Source organism: Rhipicephalus sanguineus, chromosome 5, assembly GCF_013339695.2.
Source record: "Rhipicephalus sanguineus isolate Rsan-2018 chromosome 5, BIME_Rsan_1.4, whole genome shotgun sequence".
Taxonomy (NCBI): domain Eukaryota; kingdom Metazoa; phylum Arthropoda; class Arachnida; order Ixodida; family Ixodidae; genus Rhipicephalus; species Rhipicephalus sanguineus.
The window spans coordinates 166,814,744-166,832,567 of NC_051180.1; the positions used below are offsets into that span (position 1 = coordinate 166,814,744).

At 46.4% G+C, this 17,824-nt stretch overlaps 1 protein-coding gene across 3 annotated transcripts in view; it reads left to right on the forward strand.

The window, feature by feature from the left end:
• LOC119394418 (E3 ubiquitin-protein ligase Arkadia) overlaps positions 1 to 17,824 on the forward strand; it is a 74,232-nt gene that overhangs the window by 41,953 nt on the left and 14,455 nt on the right. For 2 of the 3 annotated variants that reach the window (XM_037661716.2, XM_049415777.1), the window contains exons 14-16: positions 7,043 to 7,144; positions 7,814 to 7,912; positions 13,451 to 13,536. In XM_037661716.2, the coding sequence (XP_037517644.1) occupies positions 7,043 to 7,144; positions 7,814 to 7,912; positions 13,451 to 13,536 (287 nt within the window). The remainder of the gene's footprint in view (positions 1 to 7,042; positions 7,145 to 7,813; positions 7,913 to 13,450; positions 13,537 to 17,824) is intronic. The other variant, XM_037661718.2, reaches the window with a different exon arrangement.

The window sequence follows — 17,824 nt, forward strand, 5'->3', positions numbered from 1 at the left end:
CCTAGCAGCACATACTTGTAGCCGAGCTCAACGATGCAATACTTTGAAAATTCAAGTAGAGCATATGCTGAATGCCTCAAAGCGTTAAGAGTTTCTTTAGTGAGCGTGCCATTGTCGTGCTTGTAAAACTCCCATACGTCAAGCCAGGTCACGAAGGCGTCCAGAAATGTCAGCTTGGGGTCATCACTCACTGAAGTAATTGTTTCTTCGTATACGTCGCGGTGGTGATGGCCCTTGTGTGGTGTTTTTACATTGACAACCTTCCACCAACGAAGAATTATTCTGATGAAGTTGGCAGTTTCTTTCCCTCGGGAAAATGCGGGCAAACCACAGTGTGCGTCCAAGGCTTCAGCCACAAAGGTGTTAAAAACCTGTAAGGCAAGCTTCACATTTTGCCTTTCTAAATTATTTGGGTTTAGAGCCTTCGAAGATAGCCGGTAGCTGTACTTCAACAGCTCAGAAGCTTCAAGTTTGTGAAGTTCCCTCAGCTCTTTAAATGACGCCCATTGTATGATGTCAGGGTGGACAGAATTGTTGGTGAGGTCAAACATGGGAAAATAAAAGTGGGTTCCATGGTTTCTTTGGTTAAGCCAATTGCTTCTAACACATTTTAACAGGTGCACAGCATCTACGATGTAAAACAAAGGCCGCGTTGCGTCAGCTGGATGTGGGTAACTAATTCTTACTTTTGGCGGGTTAGAAAACATGCTTAAGGGGGGACGCGCCCTTTGAAAATCGAAAAATCGCAAAAAACTCGGTTCTTGAAAAACCGTATATTTGGGCTGTACGTATTACAAACGACCTTTCCTGTAATTATGAACGCCTAAAACATCGTAAAAGTACGTCAAATCGGGTAATAACGAGCAGCGGCAGCTGCTGCGCCGGCCAAAGAAGCGCCGAAACAAGCCCAACTTCGAGCGAGCACCGTTCCCGCGCCGTTCAACCGATCGGCACCATCTTGGTTTTGTTTTGTTCGTGAATTCCCGCGCATTTCTTTACCGCCCGCGGCGGTAGGGGTGGTGGCGCGGCCGAAGCATGATTCGCTTATGATTGGGGGGGCTCGCAGGGGTTTGAGTTTCCCGCGTCTCGACGCGCAGCTACCATTGGACTAAGCGCGCGCTCCTCGAGAGAGTGGGGGAACGCGCGGCTGCTATTGGCTGCCGCGCGCGATGACGCGATGGCCTTCTGGCTTGCTCCGTGCGTCGTCGGTTGCGACTAGTCAGGGTTGCCGTTGGTGGCTACTTTGCGCCAAATTGGCTACTTTACGACCCAGTCTGGCGACAGAAATTTCAGGTTGGCGCCATGGCTACTTTCTGGCTGCTTTGAACCTTTATTTTAGCGCATTCAATAGCCATTTTTTCTCATTATCTGCAGATAAAATACCGAGCAAGCCTGACGACTACCCTTTGTTTCCAGGCCCCGCCACGGTGGTCTAGTGGTTATGGCGCTCGACTGCTGACCCGAAGGTCGCGGGATCAAATCCCGGCCGCGGCGGCTGCATTTTCGATGGAGGCGAAAATGTTTGAGGCCCGTGTACTTAGATTTAGGTGCACGTTAAAGATCCCCAGGTGGTCAAAATTTCCGGAGCCCTCCACTACGGCGTCTCTCATAATCATATCTTGGTTTTGGGACGTTAAACCCCAGATATTATTATTATTACCCTTTGTTTCCAAGCTTTTCTGAGGCGTCAGCCAGTGTATGCGCGTGTTCTAGCCCCGCCATGAGTCTGGTGCTCATCGAGGCACCTGAACGCAACGCGCGGTGCGCCTGCCGAGACGGAATGATGAAGTTCTTGTTCCCCTAGTCAGTGTCTCACACCCATTATGGGGGATCGGCCAATAATTCGGTGGTTTTATGAATTTAAATAAAAATTAGGAAATTGGAGATATACTTACAAATTAAAGATGAAATTTAAGTACGCCTTTTGGCAGATCAAAACTGACGAAATTGCGCGCATGTTGGCATGCGCGTGGCTAGCACGCTGTTCACTCTGCCCGCCATCGGTGCCGGCGCTATACTAGCCAGTTTTGCAGTGCTGACGCACAGCGTGTGTTCTCGTGTGACTTTGACAAAAACAGAGATCCGATACAAAATGAAGCTGGACCGGTCATCTTCGAGCAGATATCACTTCTTGAAGCTGGTCGTGCTTGAAGTCGCAGACTTCAAGCACGACCTGCTTTTACGATTAATATTCCTACTGAATGGTTGGCTGGAATGTTCCAATCTTACTCTGTCTCTGGCAATTACTCTATTCTATATAGACTGTATGCAGGTAATTGTTCATTTATTTGCAACTTGCTTATGGCTTGAAGACAAAGCATGAGGAGAAAAAAACTGTGTTCGTATGCTATTTTATTGCTGGCACAAAATGGTATTTATTGTTCAATAATAAAAACTCTTTTCATAATACCGCTTTTCTGCCATTTGGCTACAAGTTTGGCGATAAGGTTAAAAGATGTGGCTACTTTGGCTACTTTTAGCTTGAATTCTGGCTCCTTTTCGAATCTACCCAACGGCAACCCTGCGACTAGTGCTAGCGCTTGCTTCGTTCTTTGCTGCCGTCGTCACCGTCGTGCAGCCAGCTTTTGTTATCGCAGCTTCGCATTTCGTTATCGCTCGCTGCACTTTCTGAACTCTACACCGTGTTTACGATATCGCATCCTGCCCGCCGACTAAGAAGTGTCATGTGCCTGCGATCGTTGTGTTATCGGACACGCCGCTGGTCACGGTACACGCGTTCGGTGGATTGGTGCGCTGAATCGTTATATAAACTGTGTTACCGTGGTCAAGCGCACCTCCAACAACGATTATGACGGCCCTTTTCAAAGCGAAGCAACCTCTGTATCGGTAAAGACGATTGCATCGACGGTGTCAGCCCTCGTATCTCCAGTGTGCGCCAGCGGCACGTGAATGCATAGTTGAAATGAGCTTGGCGTCTCGAATCAACCTCGGCGATCGCAACCCCGACTCGTATGAAAAATAGAAAAAAGCCAGTAAAGGTGGCAAAGAACAGAAATCAATAAAAACGCATTTTCTTTAATCTACAGGGTCATTTCAGACCAAGATATGTGATCGAAACTTTCGAAGCCCAATATCTCGAAATGACTTTTTTGGCTGGTGATACTGCTTAGTCGAGACATATCTCTGGAACCATTCATCCGATTTCCGACAGGTTTTTTTTATTATGCACCTGAATAAATTGCCCAAACAAAGACAAAGCCGCTTTTTAAATTTATTGTGTCTGTAATTTGTGATAATTAATTAAAATTTCATTGATAAAAGCCAAATGGCAAACACTAAATCCAGTGCCCTGCTAAAAATTTTCAGCAAGGAAATTTAAAAAATGAGCTTTGTCTTAGTGTAGAGCACCCATCCAGGAATCATCATAGTGAATTTCTCTAGCACATTTACCAAATTCACCAGAGCCTGACTAAGAAACCCATGTGGACTATCCTGATAAATGGCTGTAACTTGGGAACCAGTGAGCATAAATGCATGAAATTTTGGGGTTATTCAAATGGCTTTGCTATTAGCCTACCCTGAAAATTTCAATAGGATATCTCAACAAACAAAAAAGTTGCCCTTCCAAGGTAGCCTCCCCCCTTAAAGCCTTCCTGTTGATGGAGTTGTTATCTGTTACTACAGCTAAAACTCTAAAGCCGATATTTTCCAGCTCAAGAATGACTTTTTTCAATACAGCATGAGGCGACTCAGCATTTAATGTTCGCACGGGAAGAATGTGAACAACCTCACGAAAACAGCTTAACATACTTTGAACCATGAACACATGTGCAGTCGTTGCAGCCTCAACTGTGTTCACTGCTGCCCCCGCAATCTTCCCTCCTTTGTAGTCCATGAATGGTTGAATGTGAATTTCGTCTACCATTAAAGTGACGGCAGTCTCATGCGACCTCAGTTTCTTATATCTCTGGCCAATGTATTTTAGAAAATTCTGATTACCCGATTCATTCTCAGGTGATAGCTTGAAGGACGAGCACACATTTCTGATAGTACCCGGATGTGGCAGAATCAAAGAACCTGAGCTCCTCAAAAACTTATAAGCATGGGGAGATATAGTGTGCAATATGCAGGCAAGTACCATTGTTTGCGAAGAGTATTGTAATCTCTCTTTCTCAACCAACAACACTTGCTCCCTCAAAAATTTGACAGTGTCCTTTCTATTCTCGGGGACATTTTGCTCAATCTTTTCTAAGAGATTTGCTTCAGCTCCATCAGCTGAAGCTTTGTCGCCAGAAATCTGCTGCAACTTAATCAGTATGTCAAATAAATCGTTAATATCACTGATGTTATCTGGCACAACACAGTCACCTATGCGTTTCACAAAGTTACCGTGTACACACGCAGTGATACGAAGATCTTCGAACACAGTAACAGAGGACTGAAGAACAGGCATGCACTCATTTACAATGTTCAGGAACATGGCACAGTTTGGGTGATAAATAACGGTCCATTCATCTGGAATGCATTTCCCTTTTAGGCGCTCCATCATTTCAGGAAGGGACACAAATTTGCGCTGCTTTTGTTTTTCGCGATGCAAGGCTGCGGACTCTTCAATAGCACGAGCAAGACTGTCTGCCTCGAGGCGCGCTTTCTTGGCATCTGGAGATTCCCTTGTTGGGAGGGCATCTTGCTTCGACAGATACGAAGGGCAGCCAGGAAATATAGATGGCACTGATCCAAGGCGCAGACGGGGCACCTTTAGGGGAGCTTCAAGCACCTTTCCTGTCCGGGGATCTGTGTACGATGATGTACGCTCGATGCACGACGCGTGGAAGTGTAAGGCGCATACCTGCATTACAGTAGCGAACGTGCGGAGCACATGATTACCCTTGCGATACAATCAAATAACATAACGCTTGTCATGGCTCCCTCATGAACCGCCAATTTGTGGTAACAGTAGTGAGAATTTACTTCGTACCTTGTTGTTGGCAGTAGGCACAAAATCCCGTCGAGGAATCGCACTGACCCTTTCTTGAAGATCGTTTCATCTTTTGGGAACGAAAACACTTGCACTTTGTTTCCTGTCTTGTAATTGCTCGTACACATAGGCACACAACACTTATTTGGCATGTCGAGACCTGCATGCCGCAGAAGTAGCACTAGAAAAACAGGACAGGAGCGACTGGTTTGACGAACTGGCCACAAGCAGCAAGAGAGGAAAAGTGCCGTCGGGGACTCGGGAGAAGACGGGACGGAAGGGCCGGTTTGAGGAACCGGCTCGTAGGACGGCGGTCGCTGACGTCACCTGAGAGGGCGCAGGCTTTGAAAATATCTAGGAGGCGTTGCCAGTGCCCCTTTGGATCCACAGTATGCTCCACCGCTCAGCATTATGGCATTGCGGCAAAGCTGGCTTTTAAAATTCGCTAAGGCGCGGGAGTGACTGCGGTTGGCTTCTGTTAATGCACTTTCGGACATGCAATTTGAGTAAAAAGTTGAGACTTCAAAGAGTTTCAGCATCGAAACGTCAGTCATTGTCATACGCTGGCTCAGTGGGGCTTGTGGTGGTCCCTTGAAAACGTCTTAATTTTCAAGCATGTCTGAAAAATCGGCAGCTCTGTCATCCTTATCACTGATGTCTGTTGGCATATCTCGACCAGTATCATAGTTCTCTCACAACAGCCTGCCATCCTCCTATATTGATTTTTTTCAATTAATCTCTTTATAGCAATTATCGGTTATGAAATGAAATTTTCATGGCACTTGAGTATTGTTATAAGTGGGTTCGACTGTATAACCAGCACGCGCTGCGTGCATGGGGAGTTGTCGACAGTATCCTTCTGAACTGTTGTGGTTTCTACATGGAATAGACAGGCAGATGTGCAAGTGTTCATCTACGTGAGCATGTAAACAATGTTCGTAACGAAGACGGCGTCTTAGCCTTTCGTTTCTGTAAGTGTGGTAGCGTCCTGTTTGAGTTCTTAGCCTTTCATTGCTATGCGCCTTGTGTTCTCTGTTTTGAGCAGACAAATGTTGTCCGCCAACTTAGGAGATAAACAGGCTGGCACCATTTTGGAGGCAGCCAACACTGTGTGGGAAGGAGGCACACACATAAGCATACTTTGTCTTTCGGTGAAGGAGTTGAAATTTCATGATGTTGGCGGCCCATGCAGCCTGTAGCCATGATAAATTCAATTCTCTCCCCTTTTCTTGGTTTCTGTGATCCGTCTTTTTGTTGTTGTTGTTGTATGGTGTCAAAAAAGTCTGCTTCTGTTCCATTATTGACACACTCATTCGACATACTAATGAGTTAAACTTAGTAACCACCTGTCTTTGCCATTTTTGTGTTCTGTGTTTCGTTCTTTGCTCGACACCACCCCACAAGTATGGAACACCAACTTGCCCAAACCACAACTATACTGAGTCACTATCAGCACTATTTTATAAGTAGTCAACCTATTCTGAGAAACTACAACATGCTCGCTACTATGGGCTGTGTAAGAAATTCCTAGCACTAGCTTACACTGGACTAAGCATTTGCAACTCAATACGATGTTCAACATTTTTATTTCCCTTTTTTGCCACAGTGATAACCGGTGTCTTAGCACTTCTGTATTGTACTGGGTTTCTGCAGGCATAAATGTGAGCTGCCAGATTGGTGGTGCCATCCATTGGAATAGGCATCAGCCAGATTAACGCAGAACTATTACTGCAGTAATTAAGTCCATTCCACCTTGCTGCTGGTGTAAATTTTTGACAGTGCCATAATTGTGAATGTGTTGCCTGATTTTTTAAAGCTATTTTAACTGCAAGAATGCTCATTGAAGACGAAAAGCACGGCTACAAATGTGGCCAGACAAAGCTTGCCATGTCATTGCTAACTTCCGATAACCTGGTATTACGCAAAAGCGATACTGGGTCGTCTGAAATGTGCATCCTGGAATGCTGAACACGCTAAGTCTCTCTGTGATGTGCATAAGTTAGGCTGGAGAGGTTCGATGCTGTGAAAACTGTTAATAATCTCGGTTTCACATTTGCAATTCAGCAGGGTGAATATGTTTTTTCTTGTTCCTTCCATGCGCAGCAGCAGAGGTTCCCAGACCTGTATGCCATTTCAGCACTCTCCGATATTCCTCAGTACGTCTCACTGCCCCACTACATGCCCCTGCTGTCAAGGCACGTTCAAGTGAGTGTGTGCGGAATTGTCAACTTTGGTCACATTAGATAACGTTTATGGCACGTCTTGGCACAAATTGTGTGCCACGGGAAGAGCCAGCATTAGTCTTTTAGGCTTCAGTTCATTGTTATGTTGTGTTTGTGTTCCTTTGCCATCACACTCTCGAAGGTAAGGAAATGATCTTTTTGTTTTTTCTATCTGTGATGGGTGTGGAAGTGCTTTGGAAGGGATTGTCAATGTCTGCATGAGGGTAGTGCAAAAAATGTGAAATAAGATTAGTGCAATGGAAGATTGCTGATGTAGAAGATAGAGGCCTTTTATTTATTTATTTAATTTTTTTCACATTTTGCAACGCTAGTAGTTTATCGAAGTCGAAAGGAGCTGTTCTGGACACTCTGAAGAATAGGATAAGTACCCAATAAAAACAATCAGAACAGTGCTTTTGCTGCAAGTGAGCACTCTTTCAATTTGTGCACTGTTATGAACGCTGTTATGTGGATGGTCTGTGGTAAAACTGACCTCAAGATCTAATTCTGTTGGACCAGTGCATAGCTGTGACTGAAATTCGTGATGCTGTACCAGGTCTTGCTCACTTCTTCAGACATGATGCTTCCGACTGGGATTAAGTTATCAATGTTCGTGTTGGTACCCATGCCCCTGTGCTTCATGCTCTTGCAGGAAACCATGAGGTTGTTTGAGCACCGTCGCATGGTCGTGAACCGTGGAGCTTCGCAGAACACCATTGAGCGGAACACGTTTCCTCACAAATACAAAAAGGTCGGTGTTTTCCTTGTTTGTCTACCATTCGTTTATTTCCATCACTTATGCAAGAAAGTTATTGTTTTTGGGTAGAGGGTATCTGCATTTTTTACCAGGTCTTGTGATTTGTTCACGTTAGAGTGCCTTTTTGTATCTACTGGCTCAGAAAGAAAAGTCATGGGAAAAAAATTCAGGGAGTTGCACCGTTCTTTAAATGCAGTTGAACCCCTTTGTAGGAGGCACCAGTGTGCCTACCACGAAATAGGGGTTGAGGTTGATCAGCAATGAGAATGTAGTACCCTGCTTGTATGAGACTTCTCATATAAGGAACAAGAACTGCTGGTATGTGTCTGATGAAGGGGTTCAAAAGCACTAGGAAGAAGAAAAAATTTTTGACTCTGATCATGTCAACTTGAGTGCACTTAAGTGCCATCTGCATGCACCACGGTAGTGTGAGCATGTGTGTGGATAGGCAATATTTAGACTTCAGGCATGTTCAACATCAGCAACATCATCAGGCGTAAGTGTGCACGAAGTGGTCGTAGTGGACCCCTAAGATGACTTCATGTTTGCTGATGCAGCTGAGATCGTAGATGCAGCATTGAGTTGTTACTATGATCACCTCTGAAGATGCCGGCAACGGCACAGATTCGGGGGTGCCTGCAGCTGCTTCGCAACGCTGTTGATTGTGGCGGCCATGCTGCAGGCTTGCAAAAAGCTTGAATGATATGGATGTGGCACAGTGCACTTTTGATCATAATCAACACCGAAGCAGCTTGAGTTTCTCTGTCACGACTAGCTTCATTTTGCAGTTCGCGCCACTGAGCCAATCGCGATCAAGAAATTTAATCTTTTTTGGCCATGATTTCGATCAAAAGTGCATATTGTGACGTTTGTATGACTTGGAAGTGGTGCTGTTAGTGCCTGGCAGCAACCTGTTGCAAATTAATCTAGATTTTTTATGTGAAGTGTCTTTGGCCATCCTTTTCTTTACATCTGCGAACAACTGGAATGCTATTAAGGCATGTGCGCATTTATCAAATTGACCTTTTTCAAGCAATCCCAGAACACCTCGTGGGTGCGTGGAGCACTCTGCGAAAACTGTGTACAGTAAAACCTCGGTAATTTGTACTCGGTTAATTGGGAATCCCGGATAATTTGTATTATTTGTGCGGTCCCAAATTATTACATGTAAATTTAACCGGATAATTGGTGCGGCCAGTCTGCGACTTCCCGGTTAATTGGCACACTTGGCCGCGACTTCCAAGATATGCAAAGGGTGTTGCGAATCTCGGAGGCTGTAACTAAAACATGCATTTTTTTTTTTTGATGTACGGATCTCGAAGGCCATGTTTTTTTTTACCGGAAATACGTCGTAGACGCCATGTTTTAGCAATTGCCAGGCGGCGATGCGTGCGGTTGCGATCATGATCATCATCATCTCAACAGCGATGTTAGCCACTCTAGCGAAGTGAATGTTTTGTGGAGTCTTTGTGCCATTTGGATGTCGGCTGGCGAGCGTTGTGCGATTCGGTGCGACTGCTCCATTTGTCTCCTGTCTCCGCTTGAGTGTCTTCCCTGTGAATTAGTTGATTGAGGTGTGCTTGGAAGGAAGATGCCGAAGTACAAGAGCTTGTCCCTGCACGAAAAGGTGTGCTTAATTGAAGAGGCCAGCAAGTCGACGGCGTCGAAAACGGCTCTCGCTGAAAAGCACCACGTGCCTCTGTCAACGCTGTGCAACATCATCAAGAATAAGGAGAAAATTCTCGATGCTTACAGCAAGACGCACTCGTCAAAGCGTACACGAGTACGCCCGCCTACGTACGCCGACGTTGAAGCAGCTCTGATGGACTGGCTGCAGAAAGCCAACGCAGCACACCTTCCTGTGAATGGGACCATATTGCGTGAGAAGGCCAACCAGCTGGCGCTGCAACTTGGACATTCTGAGTTTAAAATGCAGCAATGGATGGTTTTGCCGATTTAAGGAGCGCAACAACCTGACATTCGTGACTGTGGCGAGAGTGGCAGCGCGGATCAGTCTGTTGTCGACGGCTGGAAGCAGCACACCTTGGCTCCACTACTCGCCAAGTACGAAGCAGCAGATGTTTACAACCTTGATGAAGCTGCTCTGTTCTACAAAATGTTGCCTACGAAGACGTTCGCTTTGAAGGAGGCAGACATTAAGGGGCGGAAACAGAACAAAGATAGAATCACTGTTTTGTTTGGTGCAAGCATGTGCGGTGAGCACAAGCTGCCACTGCTTGTTATTGGGAAGACAGAAAAGCCTCGTTGTTTCAAAAATGCACGACTGCCATCCAAGGATGACCTGATCTATAAAAACAACAAGAAAGCTTGGATGACGGCTGCACTCTTTGAAGAATACGTGCGGCACCTTGACCGCAAGTTTGCGGCCGCAGGGCGCAGCGTTTTGTTCGTCGTCGATAATTGCCCAGCTCACGGCGATATTCAGAACCTGCAGGCAATCAGGCTGGTCTTTCTACCCCCGAACACGACGTCGCTATCGCAGCCGATGGACCAGGGCGTCATACACCATACCAGGAAAATATATCGCTACAATCTGTTGAAGCGAATGCTCCTTTGCTATGACAACGGAAAGGAGTATAACATTGACCTCCTCGGTGGTATTTGCCTCATTGTTCACGCATGGAGGCAGGTGGAGGCCACCGTTATTCGACGGTGTTTTGAGCACGCCGGTTTTGTGAAAGAAGAGGCAACCTCCGCTGAGTTTGCTGTCACCGCTGTCACTTGCCCATTTGATGAAGAAGGGGAGACTCTCTGCGCTCGATATGAGGCTTTGCACGCGGACGAGGAGTGCACTCCAATCGGATTCTCCGAGTACGCAAATGTCGAGTGCACAGTGCAGACGTGTTACGCCGACATCGACAGCGAGATAGCTGCGAGATCGACCGATTCGGCCTCTAATGTTGACAGCGATGACGAGCCCTCCCGAGCACCCCCTTTGGCGGATGTCATCGATGCCTTGAGTGTTGTGCGCAGCTTCGTCGAGTGCAACGGCGGCGAGGCTGAGATGCTGCGCCTCATTGACAGGCTGGAAAATATGACTTTCAGTGCTGGGAACTACCGAACGCGTCAGTCACGCATGGAGGAATTGTTCTCCAAGTAGGCTGACTTGCCACAATAAAGGTGTGACTTCCGTACATCACGTTTTCTGGCTGATTTCTTTAATTTCGAGTTGTTTCGGATAAGTGGGAATCCCGCTTAATTGGGATATTTTTCTCGGTCCCGAGGCCTTCGAATTAACGAGGTTTTACTGTATGTCGAGTGAGGATGGCTGTTCGTAGGAGCCGTTGGCTGCTCCTACACGTTGACTACTCATTGGAGCACAAAACAAGAAGGACACGTCGCCGCTTGTTGATTATTTTAAACCGCAAATAGTACTACACATATCCAAACGCACCTGTATGTATCTCTACGCATTAAATGTGAAAGGAATAATGCAATCAGTGCAGGTACTATTACCGAGCGAATGTACATTGGATGTAGCAGTTAAGCAGCATGTGCATGATGGCATGCCAATATTGTCAAAATGTATAATTGTAAGCTAGATGAACTGGAACACCGAATCATATTTATTCAACGATTACATACTTGTAATCTACTGATATGTGATGCATGGAATCACAAGAGATGCCTTTCCGCTTAATCGAGCATTTAGTGCCATGAACACTTTTGCGCTTTTCACTAATATTAAAAAGGTAATTTCACTAATATTGCTCATGACTGTACATATCTACGGCCTCGAAGCCAACACACAAAAACACAACCGGCATGGGTAAAACCGGTTAGTGTCAACGAAGGGTGGTAGACGCTTGTCACTTACTGTGTGAGCAGCACGCACGCTGTCTAGTTAAACTATCTTATTTTACTAAATGCCAACTCTCTCGTGTAGAAGCAGAAGATTTTTTGCAGCAAAGCTTCACGAAAAAGTTTCTGTGGACAAAAGCAGGGCCGGTTTCCTGAAATCGAAGAGTGTTGACAGCGACAAGGAGTTGTCCGACAGTGACGAGGACTGATCCATTACGCGACTCGTATCGCCGCCGTAGTGGTGACAGTTTTAGCGGCAAGGCCCGCTTTTTGACTTTGTGTTTTACTCTTTTGAAGCTTTAGTTCTTTAAAACCCAAATACTTGTTCTTCTGAATGTGCGAAGTTTGACTCCTACGGACTTTTTTTGTTCTTTTCTCTCACGAAAAATGGGTGCGCGTTACAATCGATGTATTACTTTTTTTTTTTTTTTTGGTCGCGGAAAACGGGTGCACGTTACAATCAAGGGCGCGGTAGAATCGAGTAAATACGGTAATATATAGTTTTATTCTGGCTATGTGCACATAGGCTGCATATGCACTGCGTTCCTCTGTTTTCCATAACTGATGCCTGTGTTCATTAGTCACGACCAGATTGAGTTACATCCAAGGAGGACACAGCAAAGTGTCACCTTCCATTGAAGATGGCATTAGGGGAATAATAAAACAAACTTCAGCTTCAATGCTCATTCATAACATTTTAGGTTGGATAAAAAGGAAAAATGTTGTAAAAGTTGCTACCAACTTCGAATTTGATTTATTCTTGACATTACATGCCTTGATGCATCAAAGCAAGTTCATTGAATACACTCACTGGTGAGCTCTTTCTGCAGCTGATGTTGTTTAACCTTTCTATCTGACAGCCTGGCACTAACACTGAAGTGCATTCGGTCAATGTTATGGTAAGTTTGCCCATGTGGCAGGGTTATAAGAATAATTTCTTATAAAGCACGGTAAGTATGTTTGTTTAGTCTTCTACAACTTGCATGATGGTACTAATGTACTAAAGGGATGTGAAATTGGGGAAAAAGAAGAGGCTGTTAAAGATACAGTCACACTCTGGTGGCAGTGAATTGAGCACTGCAAAATGTGTGGCTAAGAGCTTTCTGAGTCTTCATTTTGTGAATTTGTGCCCAGAACAACAAGCAACCAACATTAGTGGCGCTCGTCGGAGTACTTGAAGTACACATTGGAGTACTTGAAATGTCAGAAACAAATAAGTTATTTTTATGTTATAATGAGCACGATCATCAAATCTTAGCTTGGTCAGACTTTTGACTCTAGTTAGTTCCCTATTTATACATGAGTAAGTGTAAATTTCAGTCACCACTTTGAAATCCGGTGCTACTGTTGCTATTCTTTATTTGAGATGGCTGATCATTTGCTTCGCACTATGGTCAGGCAAAGCTTTTTTGTAGAATAGGTGTACACCTTCATGATATCTTAGATACAGTGAAGGTGTATTGCACTGAGTGATATCTTTATGAAAACTGACAATCTGACAAAAGGTGGTCATTAGAAAGAAAAACATTGTAAGAATCGCCAAATGAATGTTGGCAAGCAGCACTGAATGCCAAGTTTGTTTTGCTGTCTCGGTGCAATATTCAGCATCGATCAGCTACTGTGCATGCAGGCACATTTTCCCTCTGTAACGCTTGTATTTCGGCTTAGCTGCCTGCTCTTTGACAATGAATGTAACTTATTTCTCTTCAGATTCCACGAAGTGGTGGTGACAGTGAGGACAACGTGGAGAAGTGCACCATTTGTCTGAGTGAGTTTGAGGACAACGAAGAAGTCAGGTAATGCCCCCTCCTCTCACAGAGTTGGTGCTCTTAGCTTCAACTTTTAGGTGACCTGTTGTGTGATTTCATGATTTACAAATACACCAATGGAAGATTATTGGTAACCTTGTACCGTAAAAGCTCGCTAATTCGACTCTCGTTAATTCGGAAAATCGGTTAATTCGGACACGCCATCTGGTCCCTGTAAATATACGCATCACTCTATGAGACTGGGCGCTCGTTATTTCGGACAGGTTTGACCGTAAATCGGATAATTCGGTGACTTTCGGGCCACTGGCGAGGCTCGAAAACGAAAAAAAAAGCAATTCTGAACAAAAGCGAAGCTCAAGCGCAGCATCGCCATGGACATCAACTATCGACTTGGCTTGACTTGAGACTGGTTGAACGCCTTTTCATCGCATGTGGGTTTGGCGGTGCCATTTTGTTGCTTTGCTCTCGTGTGACCGCACCGACCGCGCTCTCCGACGATGTCAACGCTGGCGATGCGGCCCAAGTACGATGCCAAGGGCCTCACCACCAAAGTTGGAATTTTGCGTGCCCTGAAAAATGGGCTCTCCCGGCAAGAAGTGATGAAGAGGTTCAATGTTAAAAGAAGTACTCTTGGTACATATGTTAAAAATGAAGAGCAAATTCTACAGGCGTTTGAAGGTGAGAAGTTCAGCACATCGAGAAAGCGGCTACGAACAGCAGCTAGTCCAGAGTTGGAAGAAGCCCTTCTTCGGTGGGTGGTCAGCTCGCGTAATGGACACCTGCCGTTGAATGGATCCCTGATTATGGCGCAAGCTGAAAAGTTTGCAGCGATGATGGACATCGTTTCCTTCAGAGCGTTGGAAGGATGGTGTGCACGGTTCAGGGAAAGACACGGCCTTGTTTTCAAGACCGTTTGCGGCGAAAGAGGTGCCGTGAGCGAAGACGCGGTCAACAACTGGAAGAGCGCTGAGCTGCTGGAGCACTTTGCTGCCTATGATTCGAATGACATATTTAACGCTGATGAGACTGTTTTTCAAAGCGTTACCGGACAAAACTGTGACTATGAAAGGGGATCCTTGTATCGGCGGCAAAAGAAGCAAGGAACGAGTGACCGTACCTTTAGCCGCCAACATGACGAGGACAGAGCGCTTGCCACTTCTCGTTATCGGAAAGGCTCAAAAGCCACGCTGCTTTAAGAACATCAACAATCTTCCCGTGGATTACCGTGCCAACAGAAAAGCGTGGATGACGGGTGAAATTTTTGCAACTTGGATCCAAAAGTTGGATCGACAGTTCTGTGTGAAGAACCACAAGGTGTTATTTGTGCTGGACAACTGCAGTGCATATAACAGTGTTACCGGACTGAACAACATTGAAGTTGCTTTTTTGCCGCTGAATACGACATCAGCGCTTCAACCCATGGACGAGGGCATAATCCAGTTCATGAAAACCAAGTACCGTAGGTGCGTGTTGGAACGGATGCTCCTGTGCCTTGAAGTCGGCAAACAATACGACGTGAGTCTCCTGAGCGCGGTTAAATTCTTGCGTATGTTGAGGGGGTCCGCTATATGCACGGCTGGTGCAGAAGCCTAGCTCCGGTCCCAGCCGCAAATAGTCGTACCGTGTCAACGTCCCCTTCCCGTAGTGCGCGTCATTGCAGCTACGACGGGTTCGGGCGAATAAGGCAACAGGCTAGCACAACAAACAACACTTTATTGCTACGTTAGCAATAACGCTTAAATGTCGCGTAGAGGGATAGTCCGCTCTCGTAGAAAGCAAAGGGTAACGCTTACACCTTCGGTCGATGATTGGCTGGCGGGTCTCGGGGCGGTGAGATGTTCCTTCGCAGGTCAGCAGGGCACGAGAGACCGTCTCTCTGCCTGGTCGGCAGTTTTGTTCACCTCCCGTGTCCCTCCCCACCGCGAGGGTTGATTCCCTCGCAGGGCGAGTTCCCTTTCCCGCGAGCCGGGAAGCGAGGATTGGCGCGCGGAGTGGGGGGAAAGAAGGGGTTGTCCGGAAAGGGCGACGGTGCTCCTCTCCTAGTGGTCCCCCGGCTCCCGCCGTCAGTGCGCGATCGCGCCAGCCTTAAAGGGGCCCTGCAACACCTTTCTTAATTATATTGGAATAGTCTCATTATTGACGTATGACTCTTCACGAGTCATATGCCGCAAAAATTTTTCGAATCCGTCAAGTCTAAGTGGTGTTACCAAATTATAGAGATCACGTTCTACAGCTTTCTCTCTCAACTCAACGCAGCGAGCGCGCGGAAAGCTGCGCGCGGCGTGAGGGGAGGGAGGGAGGGCGGAGGTGCGAGGAGGCGACGTCAGCGCCGGCGGCATTTTTTTCATTTTTTTCTCTCTGGCGTCTCGGCGCAACCACGTGGTCTGTGCCGCCACTTCTGGTCGGCTTGCGTCGTTCTCGTCGAGCGGAGTCGATCGCGCTGTGTATCGTGCGTGCTTGAAAACTGCGCGTCGGTTTGGTAATGTTGGGTGTGCACCTCGAACGCCGTAGTGTTTTGATCACTCTGCCAACCATAGAAGCAAACGTGCGCGCTCGTTGGAACGAATGACAGCTGAGATCGGTTTCGGCCCATACTCCGATACACCGCCTCGTAAGACGGCACTGGCAGACGACCCCGAAGCGCCGCCATTACCGGACGCCAGCATTGTTATCGGAGACACGCTGCGCCCGTGCCTCGGTCGGTCGTGAGAACGTGCCGACGATGCAGTTCTCAGCTGACGAGGCAACACTCGAACGGCTGCCACTCTCAACGGCAACCGGCGATGGTCAAAAGCACAGAAATATTCACGTTTTCGGCACTGCGCATGGCGAAGAAAACGGAACCACGCAACTACGAGCAGACGAGCTGTCGGTGAGACCGGAAGTGCTAATATTAATGTTTGTTCGGTGTTTTTAACGCGATAACATCATATAAACGTACATATTATCTACTTATTGAACTCAAAATTAACAACGAAAGTAATAATGAGGGTGTTATCGTGATTATAACATCAGCCAATGGTGGAACTGCCGACAATCGCGTCATATTTTGCGACTAATACATCATTTGTCGAGAGAAGAGGGAGCGATTTTCAGCTGACTTTGAGAATTTATTGTAAATTCCAGGCCGTGCGCATCGCTATAATATTTGGCTCGCGTGTTCTCGAGAGCCTCGACTACCGATCGGCAGCGCTTTTTGAGCATGCTCGAAAAGTGTTGCAGGGCCCCTTTAAGGAAAGGAAATGGGCGCGCGTGCTCCCCCACAATGTGTGGCAGAACACGCCTGCGCACGTCATTGCCAACTGTTTCAGGCACATTGGCTTTGTCGTACCCGACTCCAGCGATGCCACAGTGGCCGAAGTGTCGCCGGACGATGGTGCCGATGACGGGCAGGATTTCGGAAGTGTCATGCCTGATGCAGTGATACTCGACGATTATATCGGCATTGATGATGGCGTTGCTAGTGCCAGATCTCTGACTGATGAACAAATCGTCAAGGAAGTGACGCATGGCGATGAGTCCGAGAAAGAAGAGCCTGAAGAAAAGCAGCCACACCATGAGCCACACAGGCCCTCTTGTACTGTGAAGGAAGCTGGGGAGGCCCTCGTCATTCTCGAAGAATTTTGTTTTGACACTGCAGACAGCGTGCGAGCTGCTGAGCACCTTCGAGGACTCAGAAAAATTGTGTCCGCGTGAATTTCTGCTCGAAAGCAGGCAAGCATCCGCGATTACATTGTAAAGTAAAGGTATGTTGAAACAACTCTTGCATTTATTGTGTTTATTTTGACGATTCGATAATTCGGACATTTGGTGAATTCGGACATTTTTTCCGGTCTCTAGAAAAATGAATTAACGAGCTTTTACTGTACAGTAAAACCTTGTTAAAACGTACCTGCCAGGAACATGGCATAACTATCCACTAAATGGTAGTATGCATTAACCACCAAGTGCAAGCTTGCATCTCCTGGCGCGCCGACGTCACCAAAAAGAAACAAATGCTATGCCACAGCAAATATTGACTAAAGTACCGCCTACAAAGCCTTTTATTATTTTTGCCAAAGCGCCGATTTCTGCTGTCTCGCATGACTGTTTGGTAGCGTGCTGTTGTGACCCCAATGAACGTTTCGAAACTATTAGTACGAGGTCCTGAACACAGTGACCGGCATGGAGCAGAGCGACACACGTACTGTACTGGCTCTCTGCAATACATGTACGTTTATCTGTACGGTGATCTGCTGTTGATTGAAAACTGACACCATTTCATTATGGAAATGCGCTGTTACCGTGTGGAGCCGATCGTTCCTTGCTGGTTGCG